General features: G+C 43.6%; 1 protein-coding gene across 2 annotated transcripts in view; it reads right to left on the bottom strand.

Moving 5' to 3' along the window:
* The window catches only part of GRM4 (glutamate metabotropic receptor 4), a 618,169-nt gene that overhangs the window by 17,975 nt on the left and 584,448 nt on the right, over nt 1–15,746 (bottom strand). For both annotated transcript variants that reach the window (XM_060231489.1, XM_060231490.1), the window contains one exon: nt 5,928–6,174. In XM_060231489.1, the coding sequence (XP_060087472.1) occupies nt 5,928–6,174 (247 nt within the window). The remainder of the gene's footprint in view (nt 1–5,927; nt 6,175–15,746) is intronic.

The raw sequence follows: 15,746 nt of genomic DNA, 5'->3' as shown, positions 1-15,746 counted from the left end.
ACTTTGGCACCCCTCCAGGGCCAGCACCCTAGGCAAGTGCCTAGTTTGCCTAGTGGAAGAGCCAGCCCTGGGTGGACTCTATGGCATTGTACCCCAATGAGCTCTTTGTCCTCCCCAGGCTCCTTCTCAAATCTCCAGGAACTTCCCAGCCTGAATCTGGCAATCCTATCCTCCATCCCTCTCTAGCAGCTGGGGTGGGGTGGGGGAACTGGCAACCCTATTAGGAAGCCAAACACATATTACATGGTCTAGATCCCCCTACCATGCTTTCTAACTTGATCTTCGCGTCGGGAGTTCTAGTGAACGATCTTGCTTCTATAGCAGTGCCATGGTCGGATCACTATGCCCTTAAGGCTCGTGTGGACGTCCCACCCCAAACCCGTTTGGGCGGCGAGCTTATTTTAGCTCGCCCGCGGAGCCTGATGGACCCGGAACGGTTCCTGACGGCTCTGCGGGATCCCTGGCCCCCTGGCGATTCCCTCGATCACCTGGTGGAGTCTTGGAATAATAGGCTCGCCGGGGCCATCGACGAGATCGCACCTAGGCGTCTTCTGCGTCCTCGTTCAAGGCCGACACCCTGGTATAACCAGGAGTTGCGGCGGTTGAAACGGGGACTCAGACAACTAGAGAGGCAATGGCGGCGTACTCGAGACGAAGCGACTCGAACATCTTATAGAGAGTTTATGAAGTCCTATGAGATGGCAGTCAAGGCCGCAAAGAAAACATACTTTGCGGTGGAGATTGCGTCCGCAACTTCGCGCCCGGCACAACTGTTCAACACAATTCGGACCCTTACAACACTGCCACAGGGCAGACCAAATGCTAATGAATTGGAAATTGGCTGTGAGGCTTTTGCGAATTTTTTTGCGGATAAAATCGCATCGCTCCGTCCGACTTCCCTGTCATATTAGATACAGCTAGCGAACCTGAGGCTCCATGCCTGTCTTCGGATTGTGTGCTGGATGGCTTCGGTGCGCTCAGCCTGGAAGAAGTTGACAGGATCCTCCTATCTGCATGCCCAACAACTTGTAAATTGGACCCATGCCCCTCTTGGCTTATTAAGACCTGCCAGAGGGAGCTAAGATATCCTATACGGGATATCATAAATAGATCCCTACTGGAGGGGCATTTTCCATCAGCGCTCAAAGAGGCGGTGGTCCGTCCCCTCCTGAAGAAAACAACATTAGATCCGGCCGAATTGGCACACTATCGGCCAGTCTCGAATTTGCCCTTTTTGGGCAAACTTATTGAGAGGGCAGTGGCGATGCAGCTACAGAGTTTCCTGGAGGATGCTTCTGTCCTTGACTCCTACCAGTCTGGTTTTCGCCCAGGCCATGGGACGGAGACGGTGCTGGTCGCCCTGGTGGATGACCTTCAGCGGCATCTGGATCAAGGCGGCTCGGCGGTGCTGATGTTGTTGGACCTATCGGCAGCGTTCGATATGGTCGACCATCGGCTTCTGGCGTGCCGCCTTGCCGACGCAGGGATTCAGGGGCTGGCCTTGCAATGGCTTTCCTCTTTCCTTGACGGTCGGGGACAAAGGGTGGCGATTGGGGAGGAACTGTCCCAGAGACACACGCTTGACTGCGGGGTGCCTCAAGGGGCGGTACTTTCCCCGATGTTATTCAACATCTATATGCGCCCCCTTGCCCAGATTGCCCGAAGGTATGGGCTGGGCTGTCATCAATATGCTGATGACACCCAGCTCTATCTGCTTATGGACGGCCGGCCCGCCTGCGTTCCAGAAAATCTGGACCGGGTGTTACGGGCAGTGGCTAAGGCTGAGCGGGCTGAAGCTGAATCCGGCAAAGACAGAGGTCCTTTGCTTGGGTCGCTGCAGCCCGGGAAGGGAAATCCCCCTGCCAGTTTTTGACGGCGCGCCGCTGACAGCGTCGGGCAGGGTCAAGAGCCTGGGGGTGCTATTGGAGCCTTCTCTGACGATGGAGGCTCAGATAGCAGCCACTGCCAAGTCCGCTTTCTTTCACCTTAGGCGGGCGAGGCAGTTGGCCCCCTTCCTGGAACGCGACGACCTAGCAACAGTTATTCATGCTACGGTCACCTCGAGGTTGGACTACTGTAATGCCCTCTACATGGGGCTACCCTTGTGCCGGACCCGGAAGCTGCAGTTGGTGCAGAATGCTGCTGCCCGGCTGTTATTAGGGCTCCCAAGATGGGAGCACATTCGGCCGGGGCTCCGGGATCTGCACTGGCTGCCAGTAATATTCCGAGTCCAGTACAAGGTGTTGGTCATTACCTTTAAAGCCCTATATGGCCTAGGACCTGCCTACCTTAGGGACCGTCTCTCCCCACACGTTCCCCAGAGAGTACTACGCTCGGGTTCACAAAACCTGTTGGTAGTCCCCGGGCCAAAGGAGGCCCGTCTAAAATCCACCAGGGATCGGGCCTTCTCAATAGCGGCACCTTACTGGTGGAACCAGCTGCCGGAGGAGGTGCGGGCCCTGCGGGACCTAGGGCAGTTCCGCAGGGCCTGTAAGACAGCCCTCTTCCGGCAGGCCTACAACACCTAACTGAAGAGGAGAACATCTTGGATGGAACAAAATGCTTTTATAGACCGCTGGTTTTATTTTATCTTGTTTTATCAATTGTGGTTTAACTGTACTTGTAAATGTTTTAAACTGAATTATGTGAATTATTGTGTTGTGAGCCGCCCTGAGACACTTCGGTGAGAAGGGCGGGATATAAGTCCATTAAATAAATAAATAAATAAATAAATAAATAATTGTAGGGGTTATAGGTGACTAACTCATGTAGCAAAGTAGCTAAGAAATTCAGCTATAAAGGAAACCATCAAAGTCCTCTGTTTACATCTTCCGTCAACCATGATCCACTAAGCAACCTCAAGTAAGCCACTACCTCTCAGTTTAAGCACCTTCCATAATACTGATCTATATTACAGGAGTGTTTGTAGGGATTACTAAAATAATGTATGAACCATTGAAAGCACTGTACAAATGCAAAATATCTTTATTTTTCCCCCTGAAATTGAGCCCTGTTCCATTTACAGGTGTAGGGTGATTGTTTAAGTTGATGACACACCAGAATCTTGAGGCAGGGTTTGGGTGCAAAGTATGGGTACAAGCATAGACAGGAATACTACATAAGAACATAAGAGAAGCCATGTTGGATCAGGCCAATGGCCCATCCAATCCAACACTCTGTGTCACACAGTGGCAAAAAATTTTATATACACACACACAATGTGGCTAATAGCCACTTATGGACCTGTGCTCCATATTTTTATCTAAACCCCTCTTGAAGGTGGCTATATTTGTGGCCGCCACCACCTCCTGTGGCAGTGAATTCCACATGTTAATCACCCTTTGGGTGAAGAAGTACTTCCTTTTATCCGTTTTAACCTGTCTGCTCAGCAATTTCATCGAATCCCCACGAGTTCTTGTATTGTGAGAAAGGGAGAAAAGTACTTCTTTCTCTACTTTCTCCATCCCATGCATTATCTTGTAAACCTCTATCATGTCACCCCGCAGTCGACATTTCTCCAAGCTAAAGAGTCCCAAGCGTACAAAGGTGCCACTGAACTCAAACTTTGTTCTGCTACTTTAGATCAACACAACTATCCCACCTGAATCTATTTCCATGGAACCAGCACTCTTGTTTTTGCATCAGGTCAGGCAGATCAGGCAATTGATTCTGTACCTCTCAACTCAGGACTTGGCTACAGTGACCCATGCAATGGGTGCTTCCAGGTTAGACTGCTGTAACTCATTCTACATGGGCTTAGCCTTGAACTTGACCCAGAAATTCCAGCTGGTGCAAAACATGGCAGTTTGCCTGCTGACTGTGACACCTATATGGGTGCATATCCAGCTGGTGCTCCACCAGCTGCACTGGCTACCAATTTACTGGATCCATTTCAAGGTGCTGGTATTAGCTTTTAAAGCCTGAGCAGCCTGGGACCAGCACATGTTAGGGATCATCTCTTCCCATACTCCCCCCAGAGAGCCTTGTGGTCTGGTGATCAACACCTACTCATCATCCCTGGCCCAAAGAATGTCCACTTAGCCTCAACCAGGGCTAGGGCTTTTTTTGTCCTGGCCCCTATCTGGCGGAACATGCTTCTACCTGTGATCAGGGCCTTGTGAAACTTATTGCCACTCCACAGGGCCTGCTAAATGGAACTGTTCCACCAGCTTTGGGTTGAGGCATTGGACATCCAACCAATTATCTGGCCTTCCTGCATAGAATCTGCCTTGACCATGCACCCATATGAAGTCTTGATGTAATATGAATTGGAGTAACTCCTACTATCATCTGCCCAGGTTTTGGTTTTTTTGTTTTTTTTTTGGGGGGGGGACCTGAATTTAGAACTATGATATCTATTTTGCCATCTTTTATTGTTGTTTTATCTGTTTTAATAATTACATACTGACTGGTTTTTAATGTTGTATATTCTGATATTATCTACCCTGAGCCTGTCTGGGAAGGGAAGGATATAAATATAATAATAAAATATAAATTAAAAAAATTATGGGATCATGCTGAATTCCTACATTACCAGGAATGCATGTGGAGGTGGACAGTGACAAGTAGAAATCCAAAGAATAGAATGCAAGTCTGGGAAACAGTGGGATACCTATGAAGTAAATGCCAGAAAACACAATAACTATTTAACTGAAAATTAAAAGCCCGCAGGAAGATTTTTACTGTACTTTGAAGTGCTTGGAGCTAAACAGATAGATGAGTTCTTGCTTTTTACCTATAATGTGCATCTTGCATCACTGCGAAAATTGCCCTTTAAGGGTTTTTCTGCAGGTACAATTAGATGAGAAGCTGGAGATCTGTGGTTGGGTCTCCACTCCAGACATCTGTCATTTTCTTGAAAAGCAGCCACAAGGAAATTTAGACTGTGGCCATGCAATGGTTTGTGTGTGGCGGGTCTCCTTTCATCCTATGCTGCTTCTATGAGAGGAAACTCCCCCCCCCCCACTTAAGCTGTGATTAACAACAGAAGGGGATTTCTGTTGGGGAAACAGGGTAGATAGAAAGATTTCAGCCCTCCAAATCCAGTGTATGGCACTTTTTTAAAAAAGTAAAGACACCTGGAGACCCAGTTATGGCTCTCCCATGCTCTCATGTATTGCTGTGGGCACACTATGATCTAGATTGTATAGTGTGACAAAGGAGGTGGCAAAGAGAGCCCAATGGGAAGGAAAACTTATCAAGATAACATCCTGGTGTGCTTAGGGGATGATGACTTGCTCACTTCTTTCAACTCTCTAAACACTAAGTGCAGCAAAATTTTGCCCTATTTCAAAAAGGCAACTAAAAATATCCTTAAGCCTTTTTGTGTCCCAAACTAAATTTTGTACATTTTAAAAATATTTAAAAATAATTTATTCACCTTTTTCATTGACACACACACACATTCTGGCAAGATTACAATGAGTAAAGATAAAATATTTTTGCATAAAATTGTTTCTGTTTTTTGTTTATTGCTGCATTGCATGTTGTTGGGCAGCAGAAAAACAATAAAAACTTTTAAAAAGAAGATTCATGGGGATGTAATTCTTTTATTCCTTTGACTTTCTATTTAACTTTACTTCAATGATCACTGCAAATTCAACAACAGAAGATTGGGACACTAAGAATGCTGCCTTTGTGTGTGTGTGTGTGTGTGTGTGTGTATGGCATTCCCAGTAATACAGGGAGTTGAGATCTGGAAAATGAAGATTTTGTAAGCATCTCCACAGCTTAAATGGGAAAATAAGCTCTTTTAGGAAGAAAAAACAAATGGGAACTAGTGTGGTTCTAAGGGCTTCTTCTGCAACTGCTTCAGTTATTGCTGAAGAGTTACTCCATCTCTGCTGCATCCTGAATGTTTTATGTCTTATATGGGATATTTGAAAAGGGAGAGAGAATCACAGGCATAAGTGGGTTCAGAAGGTTACCTTGTGTTTCAAGATTTTCACACAGTTCCGATTTGGCCTCTCCATTGGGACGGAAGCCTCCTTTCTGAGTGAATTTATTGGACATGGTGGCTGCTGTCACAACTGCTTTGAGGCTGCGCTTCCGTTTGGGCACATTTTGCTCTGGGTGGAAGAGAATGATGTAGACCTTGGGCATATACAGCATGCCCAAGGAGACAGAGGCGCTTAGGCTCACTGAAATGGTCAACGTTGTGGTCTGAATGTACATCTGAAAGACACAAGGAAAGAAAATCAGCTTTGAAATCAATTCCCAAAATCATGGCAACATTCTTTGTTCTCTGTGAAAATGTTTGGAGCAAAGAAGCATAGTCCCAAAGCCTGAGATGAGGTGAAAACATGCTGGAGTTCATGGGTCAATGAATTTGAGTGAAAGAATTAATTAACAGAACAGATACAACTGGAAATGTGCATCCCAGGGCTGGCTAGTTTTATATAATTATTTTACTGTTCACTCCCAAAGCCCCCTTCACTCACATACTGAGAGCAAAAATATGATACAGCAATGAAAGGACAGGTGACTGACTCTGGTTGGTACTCTTCACCATACATTACAAAGGAGAGTGACTTGGATAGTGCTCCCCAGCAAAGCATTTGTGGTGTGTGGAATTTTGGACAGCAAAAGAAGGAGGGAGATGGAAAGTCACCCTTTACAAGTAAAATTCTTCCATCCATAGTAACAGTCTGGTAGCCCCAAGCCAGAATGTATTATTTCATCCCATTCCAATCCAAAGGGGAAATGATTTAAAAGACATTTAACACTTAAATAGCCATTTTGATACAAATAAATAAAAGTACACCAGCAGTAACTACCATCACCAATCAACAGCTGAAATATAAAGGCCACAGCTTTCAACAAATTGCAAGTCACAAGAGGAAGGGAGCCCCATACTCCAGACAGCAAATCTTTGGATTAAATGGACACTGAATTCTCCAGCAGTGAATTGTTATAGTTCCTGAAGAGAAAATAGTAGGGCTGTCCGCTGATGAAAGAAAACTTCATGAATTGCTTAGTCATCACTTTTTAGGTTGTCTACTTTAAATACTCTTGCATATTATCAACTCTCAAGACAGGTGTCTTACTAATATATATAAGGAAATGCAAGACAATTTACATTTTAATAAGCAACCATTACCTTTCATTATCCTTTAATGTACTGCGGAATGTGACACAGTGCAATCCAAAAAACACTTTTCTGGGAGTAAGTTCTATAAAATAGACCGGAACAAGATCTTGAACAAACCTGCTTAAGATTGCTGTCATACACTGTGATAAGTGGGTATTTTGCATGACATTCCATATGATCTTTAGAGGCATCTCAGGTTGATATGTTAGCAAGACATTAACAGAAGGGGAGGTTTCCAAATACATACATAATCACTCTGTCCCCTGCAGGCTGCACTGCATCTCTGCTTCTTTCTTCCCTACAGATGCCTATGGAAATACTTCTATCATGTATTTTACTTTACTACTTTACCCTCACTCCACCCAGCTGATTGCCTTCATTCTAGCAGCACCGGCCACAAATAAAACAGTGAGATAGGTTGCAGTCACAGAAATGGATAGCGAATGCCTAGATGTGCATTTCAACCCCTTCTCCAGTTTCCACACTTCATTCCTCCTTGCCCAATAGGTAGGTGTGTAGAAGAAGTCTGTTCTCCTTTCAACAGGTAATTCGCATTCACCAGCTCACTTCCTGAGCCGTTGTAATGTTAGTCACATATTACACACCAACATAGCCTTTCTGCAGTCAAAACTAATTTCACGCTCACTGTCCAGGACTAACGGTGACAGATGTTTTGCAAAATGAAAGCCCATTAATCTGACTGTAGAATAATCCATTTTTCTATGGAAAGGGCCTGGCAGGCATCTTGCAAGTAGGGGGATGTGTAAATCAGATAGTATCAGAAAGAGAAGCTTTCTTCATTTTGCCTAATCAAAGTGATGTGGCAAGGCAGTATAATCCTTCAGCACTCCAAATTACAAGTCATCCTTCTAATTTGGCCATAGGTTGCCCCATCCCTCTTTTTAGCTGAGTAAGGACATCATACAAAATCCACAGTTTATTCTATGTTGTTTGTCTTTTCTAGAAAATGAGATCCATATTACATCTTACTAATAAGGGCACAGAAGCTCACCCCAGAATGGGTATATGCACCCCCCCCCAATCATTAACCAAAGAGTGAGTTAGTTTCACTCTGCAGAAGCCAACTCTCTCCATAGTCCGTGAGAGCCAACAGCAGTCATCCTCTGCAGGTACCGCTGTCAACCTCCAGGTGATGAGTGGAGTTCTCCCACAACTGCAATTGACCTCTGGACCATGAAAATCAGTTCCCCATGATGAAATGGCAGCTTCTGATGTTGGAAACTATAAAATCCCATCCCTGCTGAACTGTTCCCCTTCCTCAGACTCTGCCATTCCCAAGCTCTGTCATCAAACATCCAGGAATTTCAAAACCTGGAATTTGCAACCCTATCTGCAAGGCTTCAGGTGTGACGCTGCAAACAAAAGTCATGTTAGGCAAAGAAGTAGCAATATATGCATTGCTCAGGTGTGTGTCAGATGAGGGAGGGAAGCTTTTCTATAGTACGTTTCACAATCAGAAGTGTGTGTGTGTGTGTGCGTGTTTAGCCTGGAGAGCAGACAACTGAGAGGTAATATGATCGCCATCTTTAAGTATTTTAAGGAAGCGCTGTCATACAGAGGATGTTGCAGAGTTATTTTCTGCTGCCCTAAAAGGTTGGACCAGAACCAGCAGGTTGCAATTAAACCAAAAAGAGCTTTCAACTAAACATTAGGAGTACCTTCCTGACAGAGCAGTTCCTCAGTGGAACAGGTTTCCACAGGAGGTGGTGGGCTCTCCTTCTTTAAAGGTTTTTAAACAGAGAAGCCCCATGGCACAGAGAGGTAAGCTGCAGTACTGCAGTCCAAGCTCTGCTCACAACCTGAGTTTGATTCCGGCAGAAGCTGGGTTCAGATAGCCAGCTCAAGGTTGACTCAGCCTTCCATCCTTCCCAGGTTGGTAAAATGAGTACCCAGCTTGCTGGGGGTAAAGTGTAGATGACTGGGAAAGGCAATGGCAAATCACCCCGTAAAAAATCTGCCATGAAACATTGTGATGTGACATCACCCCAGAGTCAGAAACAACTGGTACTTTCATCTTTACCTTTAAACAGAGGCTAGATGATCATCTGACAACAATGCTGATTCTGTGAATTAGATAGACCATGGGAAGGAGCACAGGAAGGGCTGCATCAGTGCTTAGTTCTCTTGGGCTGTTCTTATATGCCCAAGGAAATGCTGGGACCAGGAAGCAATTTTCTCCAGGCCAGTTTGACCAGGGGTTCTGGAGGTTTGTTTGTTTGCTTGTTTTGTCATCTTCTGGGCATGGAGCAGGAGTAACTAGGGGCGTGGGGGAGTACTTGTGAGTTTCCTGCATTGTGCAGAGGGTTGGACTAGATGACCCTGGAGGTCCCTTCCAACTTTATTATTCTATATGTAGCACAAGCACTCAGGGGCTATAATGCATCTGTATAACCATCGTTCAAAATTACACCTCAACTACAGATGATGGACAGAATTGAAAGTTTTTATACAAGTGTCCAGGAAAAAAATAATTACACACCTTAAAAAGATGTGATGGCAACCATAGGTGACTGGAATTCAAAAGTGGGAAACAAAGCAGAATCAAATATTGTTAGAAAATTTGGGTGAGAAGCACAAAATGAAGCAGGAGAACAACAACAAGTTGTTCATTGTGAACATGTTTCAGGGAACCAAGCAGATGATTTGATAGGTGGACATCACAGGATGGCCAATATCAAAATCAAATAGATTACATAATTGGAAGCAAAAGATGGAAAAGACCAGGAGCTGATTGTAGTACAGACCATGAATTGTTAATACTGATAATTAGAACAAAGCTGAAGAAAAAAAACCCAAAACGTTCATAGTGCCAAAATACAATATAAGCAACAGTTCTGATGAGTTTAAAGACCATGTAAAAAAATCTGTTCTTTAAAAAGGTAAAGGTAGTCCCCTTTGCAAGCACCAGTCGTTTTCGACTCAGGGGTGACATTGCCTTCACAACGTTTTCACAGCAGACTTTTTATGGGATGGTTTGCCATTGCCTTTCCCAGTCAATCTACACTTCCCCCCCAGCAAGCTGGGTACTCATTTGACTGACCTTGGAAGAATGGAAGGCTGAGTCAACCTGGAGCTGGCTACCTGAACCCAGCTTGCTGGGGGGAAAGTGTAGATGACTGGGGAAGGCAATGGCAAACCACCTCGTAAAAAGTCTGCCGTGAAAATGTTGTGAAAGCAACATCACCCCAGAGTCGAAAACAACTAGTGCTTGCACGGGGGACTACCTTTACCTTTTCAAAGAACAGATTTGCATTATTAACTTCATATGAACAGGAATTGGAAGAAAAATGGGTTGGAACCAGAGATATCAAGAAACAATGCATAAAGCCTATTCCTGTAGCCAAAAGAAATGAAAAACCTTGATGGATGACTGATGAAACTCTGATAAAATTGTTAACGATAAGAGGAGAAACAAAAGTAAAAGATGACAGAAATAGAATCAGAAATCTAAATGCAGCATTTGAGCAACTGACACACAGAGACAAAGAGAAGTATTATAATAACCAGTGTAAAGTAATGGAAAAGAACAACAAAAAAGGAAGAACAAGAGACCTATTTAATAAAATCCAAGAAATCAAGGGAAAATTTGAAGCACAGTTAGACGTACTGAAAGATCAACGCAGAAATATATTAACAGAACAAAATAAAGAAGACAGGAACAATACACTGAAGCACTATACAGAAGAGATGAAAAGATGACAGGTCCCTTTCAAGAAGAATCTTTTGAAGAAGAACCTGCAATTTTAGAAACTGAAGGCTGAACTGAGAGCAATTGGGAAAAAACAAGTCACCAGAAGTAGATGGGATATCAACAGAGCTATTCCAAGCCATAGAATTGGAGTACTTCAAAACTTTAACAGAAATATGTCAACAAATGTGGAAAGGAAAACAATGATCCACAGACTGGAAATGCTCAATGTAAATTCCAATTCTAAGAAAAGATGTCAAAGACCACAGGAATTATTGGGCCACTGTATTGATTTCTCACATAAATAAAATTATGCTTAGAATCTTACAACAGTGTTACTGTATATGAAACAAGAAATGCCAGATGTTCAATCTGGGTTCAGAAAAGGAAGAGGCACTGGAGATCATATTGCAAATTTACATTGGTTACTGGAACATGCGAGAGTATTTCAGAAGAAAATCAGTTTGTTTTTCACATTATAGACAAAACCACACAGATTGTGTATTCCTGGCCAATGGCTGTCTGTTTTAACTTTTATTTTAACTGTTTAATATATTTATGTTCTAACCAATTATGTTATTTATATGTTGTAATCCATCCCAAGCCTGCTTGCGAGGAGGGTAGAATATAAATCAGCTAAAATAAATAATACATAAAAACATTTGACTGTATTAATCATGAAAAACTATGGTTGGTTTTAAAAGAAATGGGTGTGGCACAACATCTAGTTGCTTTGATGCACAACCTATACTCTGGACAAGAGGCTATTATTAGGGCAGAATATGAAGGTATAAAATGTGGTTTCTAATTCGTAAAGGTGTCAGACAAGGACATATTTTATCTCCTTATATCTTCAATCTATATGCAGAATATATAAAAAGGAAAGCTGTATTACATTTAAATGAAGGTGGAGTTGTTAAACAGTGCAATCGACCCCCTCACCGGCAGTCTTTAAGCAGCGGCTGGACAAACACTTGTCAGGGATGCTGTGGAAAACCAGAACAGCAGTGCAACAGTTCAAAAACAGCTTATCAATAATTTGCCTTATGGTCCCTGTAGCTTGAAGAGCTCTGCTCAGATACTGCTGTCAGAAGCATCGTATTTGAAAGCAAGGAAGCCTGCAGTTCCTCCCTTTCCACTCCTAAAGCAGAGGTGATCCCGGCTGCTGTTTCTGCCAGATTAGTGGGATCCAATATTTCCTGTAATAAACCCACATCCCTTCAAAAAACATGCTTGATTCAAGGTCCTGATCTCTCCCCCCACACACACACACACACCCATCCCCACACAGCCATGCTCTCATCTTCCCTTCGGCTTGGACCGTGCCACAACAGTTTTGAAATATGAAATGCAACCAGGTCTTGGCCACATGAAAATGTGAAGCTGCCTTATACCCATCTCTCTAATGCAGGGATGGCCAAACTGTGGCTCAGAAGCCACATGTGGCTCTTTCACACACATCATGTGGCTCTTGAAGCCCCCACCAGAGAAGGCATTTGTCTCTTTAAACCACTTCTTCAAGCCAAGCCAGCCACTGGCTTGGAGAATGCATTTAAAGTTCAAGTTGCTTTATTTCCACCTCTCTCTCCCTGCTCCCTCCCACCATCTATTTTCCTTCCTTCCTTCTCTCAGACATCTGACGTTCGTGTCTGGTGACTCTCACACATCTGACATTTATTCTATGTGGCTCTTCTGTTAAGTAAATTTGGCCACCCCTGCCCTAGTGGGTCCCATCTAACCCCCTCCCTAAAACTGCAGGAACACCTGCAAGGAATTTTCCTCTGTGTGTTGTGGTTGCACCTCCCTCCCATGTCAGAATTCCCAAGGTGCCCACGAGCTCAAAAAGGTTGGAGTGCCCTGTTGTCTCTCTGAAAGAGGTCCAGTTAGAGTTACCAAGTTTGGGTTGGGAAATACCTGGAGATATGGGGGAAGGAGCCTGAGTTTGGGGAAGGGAGGAGCTTCAATGAGATCATATGACTCCATAGAGTCCACCTTCCAAAGCAGCCATCTTCTCCAACAAAACTAATCTCTTATTGCCTGCAGCTTCGTTGTAATTCCGATTTCCAGCTACCACCTGGGGGTTGGCAACCCTGTTCTGCACCCATACTCAGAAGGGTATAATGCCACAGGGTCCACCTTCCAAAGCAGATATTTTCTCCAGGTGAACTGATCTCCATCACCTGAAGATCAGTTGTAAAAGCCAGCAACCTCCAGCTACCACCTGGAGCAGGGGTGGCCAAACCATGCCTGGGGAGCTACAGATGGTTCTTTTGCAACTATTGTGTGGCTCTCAAAGCCCCCACCACCCCATCAGCCAGCTTGGAGAAGCCATTTGTTTCTTTAAATCCCTCTCCAAACCAAGCCACTCAGAACTCTCTCTGTGGGCACGTGGAAGTGAGGGGGAGTGAAATTTTTTCCCGTGCAGGTTTCAATGCGGCTGCACTGCAGCTCCGGTGTGGGAGGGAAGGGAGGACTGCGGAGGGGAGCCGAGTCTAATGTGCGGGGTGGGGGACGAGGAAGTGTGCGCACCCACAGAGAGGGCTCTGAATGCCCCCTCCGGCACGTTAGCCACTACTGCCCTAGATTGAAATTTTGTGATTGTAGGATTTGTACAGAATGCACATCTTATTGCTGGGTGTTGGTACTTTAGTCTGGATATGCTGTGACAGCCATGTCTTTGTGGATGGACAACTCTGTTTGCAATGATTTTTTTATATATATATTTATGAAGAAGAGCATCTTGCCTGTGGAGATGTGGGGAGTGATGTGGCACAAAGTATGTAGCCAATAAGTTGGAGTGGGTTCAATACATCCACTGATGGCTCTCATTGTTTTATTGAGTTCAACATCAAGTTTATGGACATGGGAGCTGTTGAGCAACACTTAAGAACCATTTTCCACAGTACTATATACCAACTCCAAAGCTGAGCATCTAACTGTTGTAGCAGATGCACTGCAAATTGTACCACATAATTTTTGGAGAATGTTGTTTCACATATATATTTTCACTGTTACATTGTCAAGATAGTGTTTATAGCTCAAAGTCCACTCTAAGCTAATGCCAATGTACATAGGTTGTGTGTAAATGCCAAGGTACATAGGGTGCCATTAATTGGACATTCAGCTCACACTTGGCAAGATTGTTATTGCATAACCAAGAGAAAATGGATGTCTTGGAGGGTGGACTCTATGGTAGTGTACCCATTGAGGTCCTTCTCCTGCCCAGGCACCGTCCCCAAATCTCCAGGACCTGGCAACCCTACTTTCCGCACAGCTGCTGTGTGAAATTGTAAAGGAAGCAATTTGAGTCTAGACCCAACTCATCAGCTGATCCATGCTTATGTAGCCTCACAACTGGATTCATGTAATGCATTAGGCTGTCCTTGAAGATAACCTAGAAACTGCAGGTGGTCCAGAATGTGGCAGCCAGATTATCGTTAGGAGCTGGTCAATGGGAACATCTCTCTCCCAAGCAAGCTTCACTGTAATGTCAAGAAGAGTGCTTGAAAAATTCTGACATAAGCAAAAGGTCAGACAAAGAAGTGTTTTCTATGTTCCTTCTCTGTTGTATTTGTGGCAGTTTCCAGCATGGAAATGCAAAACAACTATAAGATAACACACTAATTGATATGTTTGCTTTGCATAATGAACAATGTGCATAATGTGCATATTACATTACATAGATTTGGGGGATATGGCAATCTTAATAGTGCTGACAAAATAAATACACATAAATAGGAACAAGCTAAATACAAGATAAATGTAAAGATAAATACAAAAATGATCTCTTAATGAAGTAATTATAAACTACAAGATAAAGAGTGCAAGTCACAGGAGTCTCCTGTTAACTATTGTAGCAATTGGAACTCTAAAGGTCACTGTTCTTTGGTGCTCACATGCACCAAAAGGATTACACCCCCACCCCAGCTTTGAGTAGCACAATATGATGAAATGTGAGGTCCTTGCTATAGTCTGTGCATTATTCTTAGGTGGGAAAATACGATAGTATTTTTTATCACTATCTGCCAATACAGTACTGCTGGTGATCTTTAGTGCTATCTAGGTGAACCTAACAATGAATACAGAAAATTGTAAGGATTCCTGGAAGAATTAGATAAGTATCTAAAGAAGAAGAGTTAGTTTTATACCCAGTCCTTCACTACTCAAAGGATTCTCAGAGCTGCTTAAAATCACCTACCCTTCCTTTCCCCATAACAGACACCCTGTGAGATAGGTGGGACTAAGAGAGCTCTGAGAGAACTGTGACAGACCCAAGGTCACCTAGCTGGCTTTATGTGGAGGAGACCTTTGCAATGAAGATGTCTTTGTACTGATTAATACAATTGTCTTGGATCTCAAAATTCAGAGCATTTATTCAATACGCCTGTGCTCAAAGATTTCATGGTTAAGCAGCAACAATGAGATACAAACTGAGGTGGATAGTGGGAGAAACCACTCTCAAAGGCCTGAGAAAAAAACATACTAATGGTCCCATCCCCCCACCACCACCCAGTTTTTCCTTTAAAAATTTCTTTTCAATTTTTCCAACAGAAAAAATGGAAATTTTGGAAGCACTGAGAAATAACTGCTATGGAATATTCTTTTGGGGAATGAGTAAAATGCTTTATAAGAGAAGGTCTGTATACTCTGCTTTCTAAGAACTGTGCAATCTGAAGATATTGTTATGCAAGACAAACTACATAATTAAAAAATGATAATTCCCGCATATTCTGCAGACCTACACAATGTATTTTCAAGAACTGTTTAAATTAATGTGCCTAATTTTATCCCCAGTTAATACCCCATCTGGTGTGTATGATGTTAATACAACACCAAACTGCTCAATTTTTAAACTATATATATGTGTTTATTTATAGTCTGTTTTTCCCACAGAGACTCAAGGCAGATTACACATAGTGACTCAGTACAATCTACAAAATGCATCAA

This window comes from Heteronotia binoei, chromosome 2 (genome assembly GCF_032191835.1).
Source record: "Heteronotia binoei isolate CCM8104 ecotype False Entrance Well chromosome 2, APGP_CSIRO_Hbin_v1, whole genome shotgun sequence".
Lineage (NCBI taxonomy): Eukaryota > Metazoa > Chordata > Lepidosauria > Squamata > Gekkonidae > Heteronotia > Heteronotia binoei.
The sequence above is the reverse complement of the archived record's forward strand: the minus strand, read 5'-3'. Positions and strand labels throughout refer to the sequence as shown.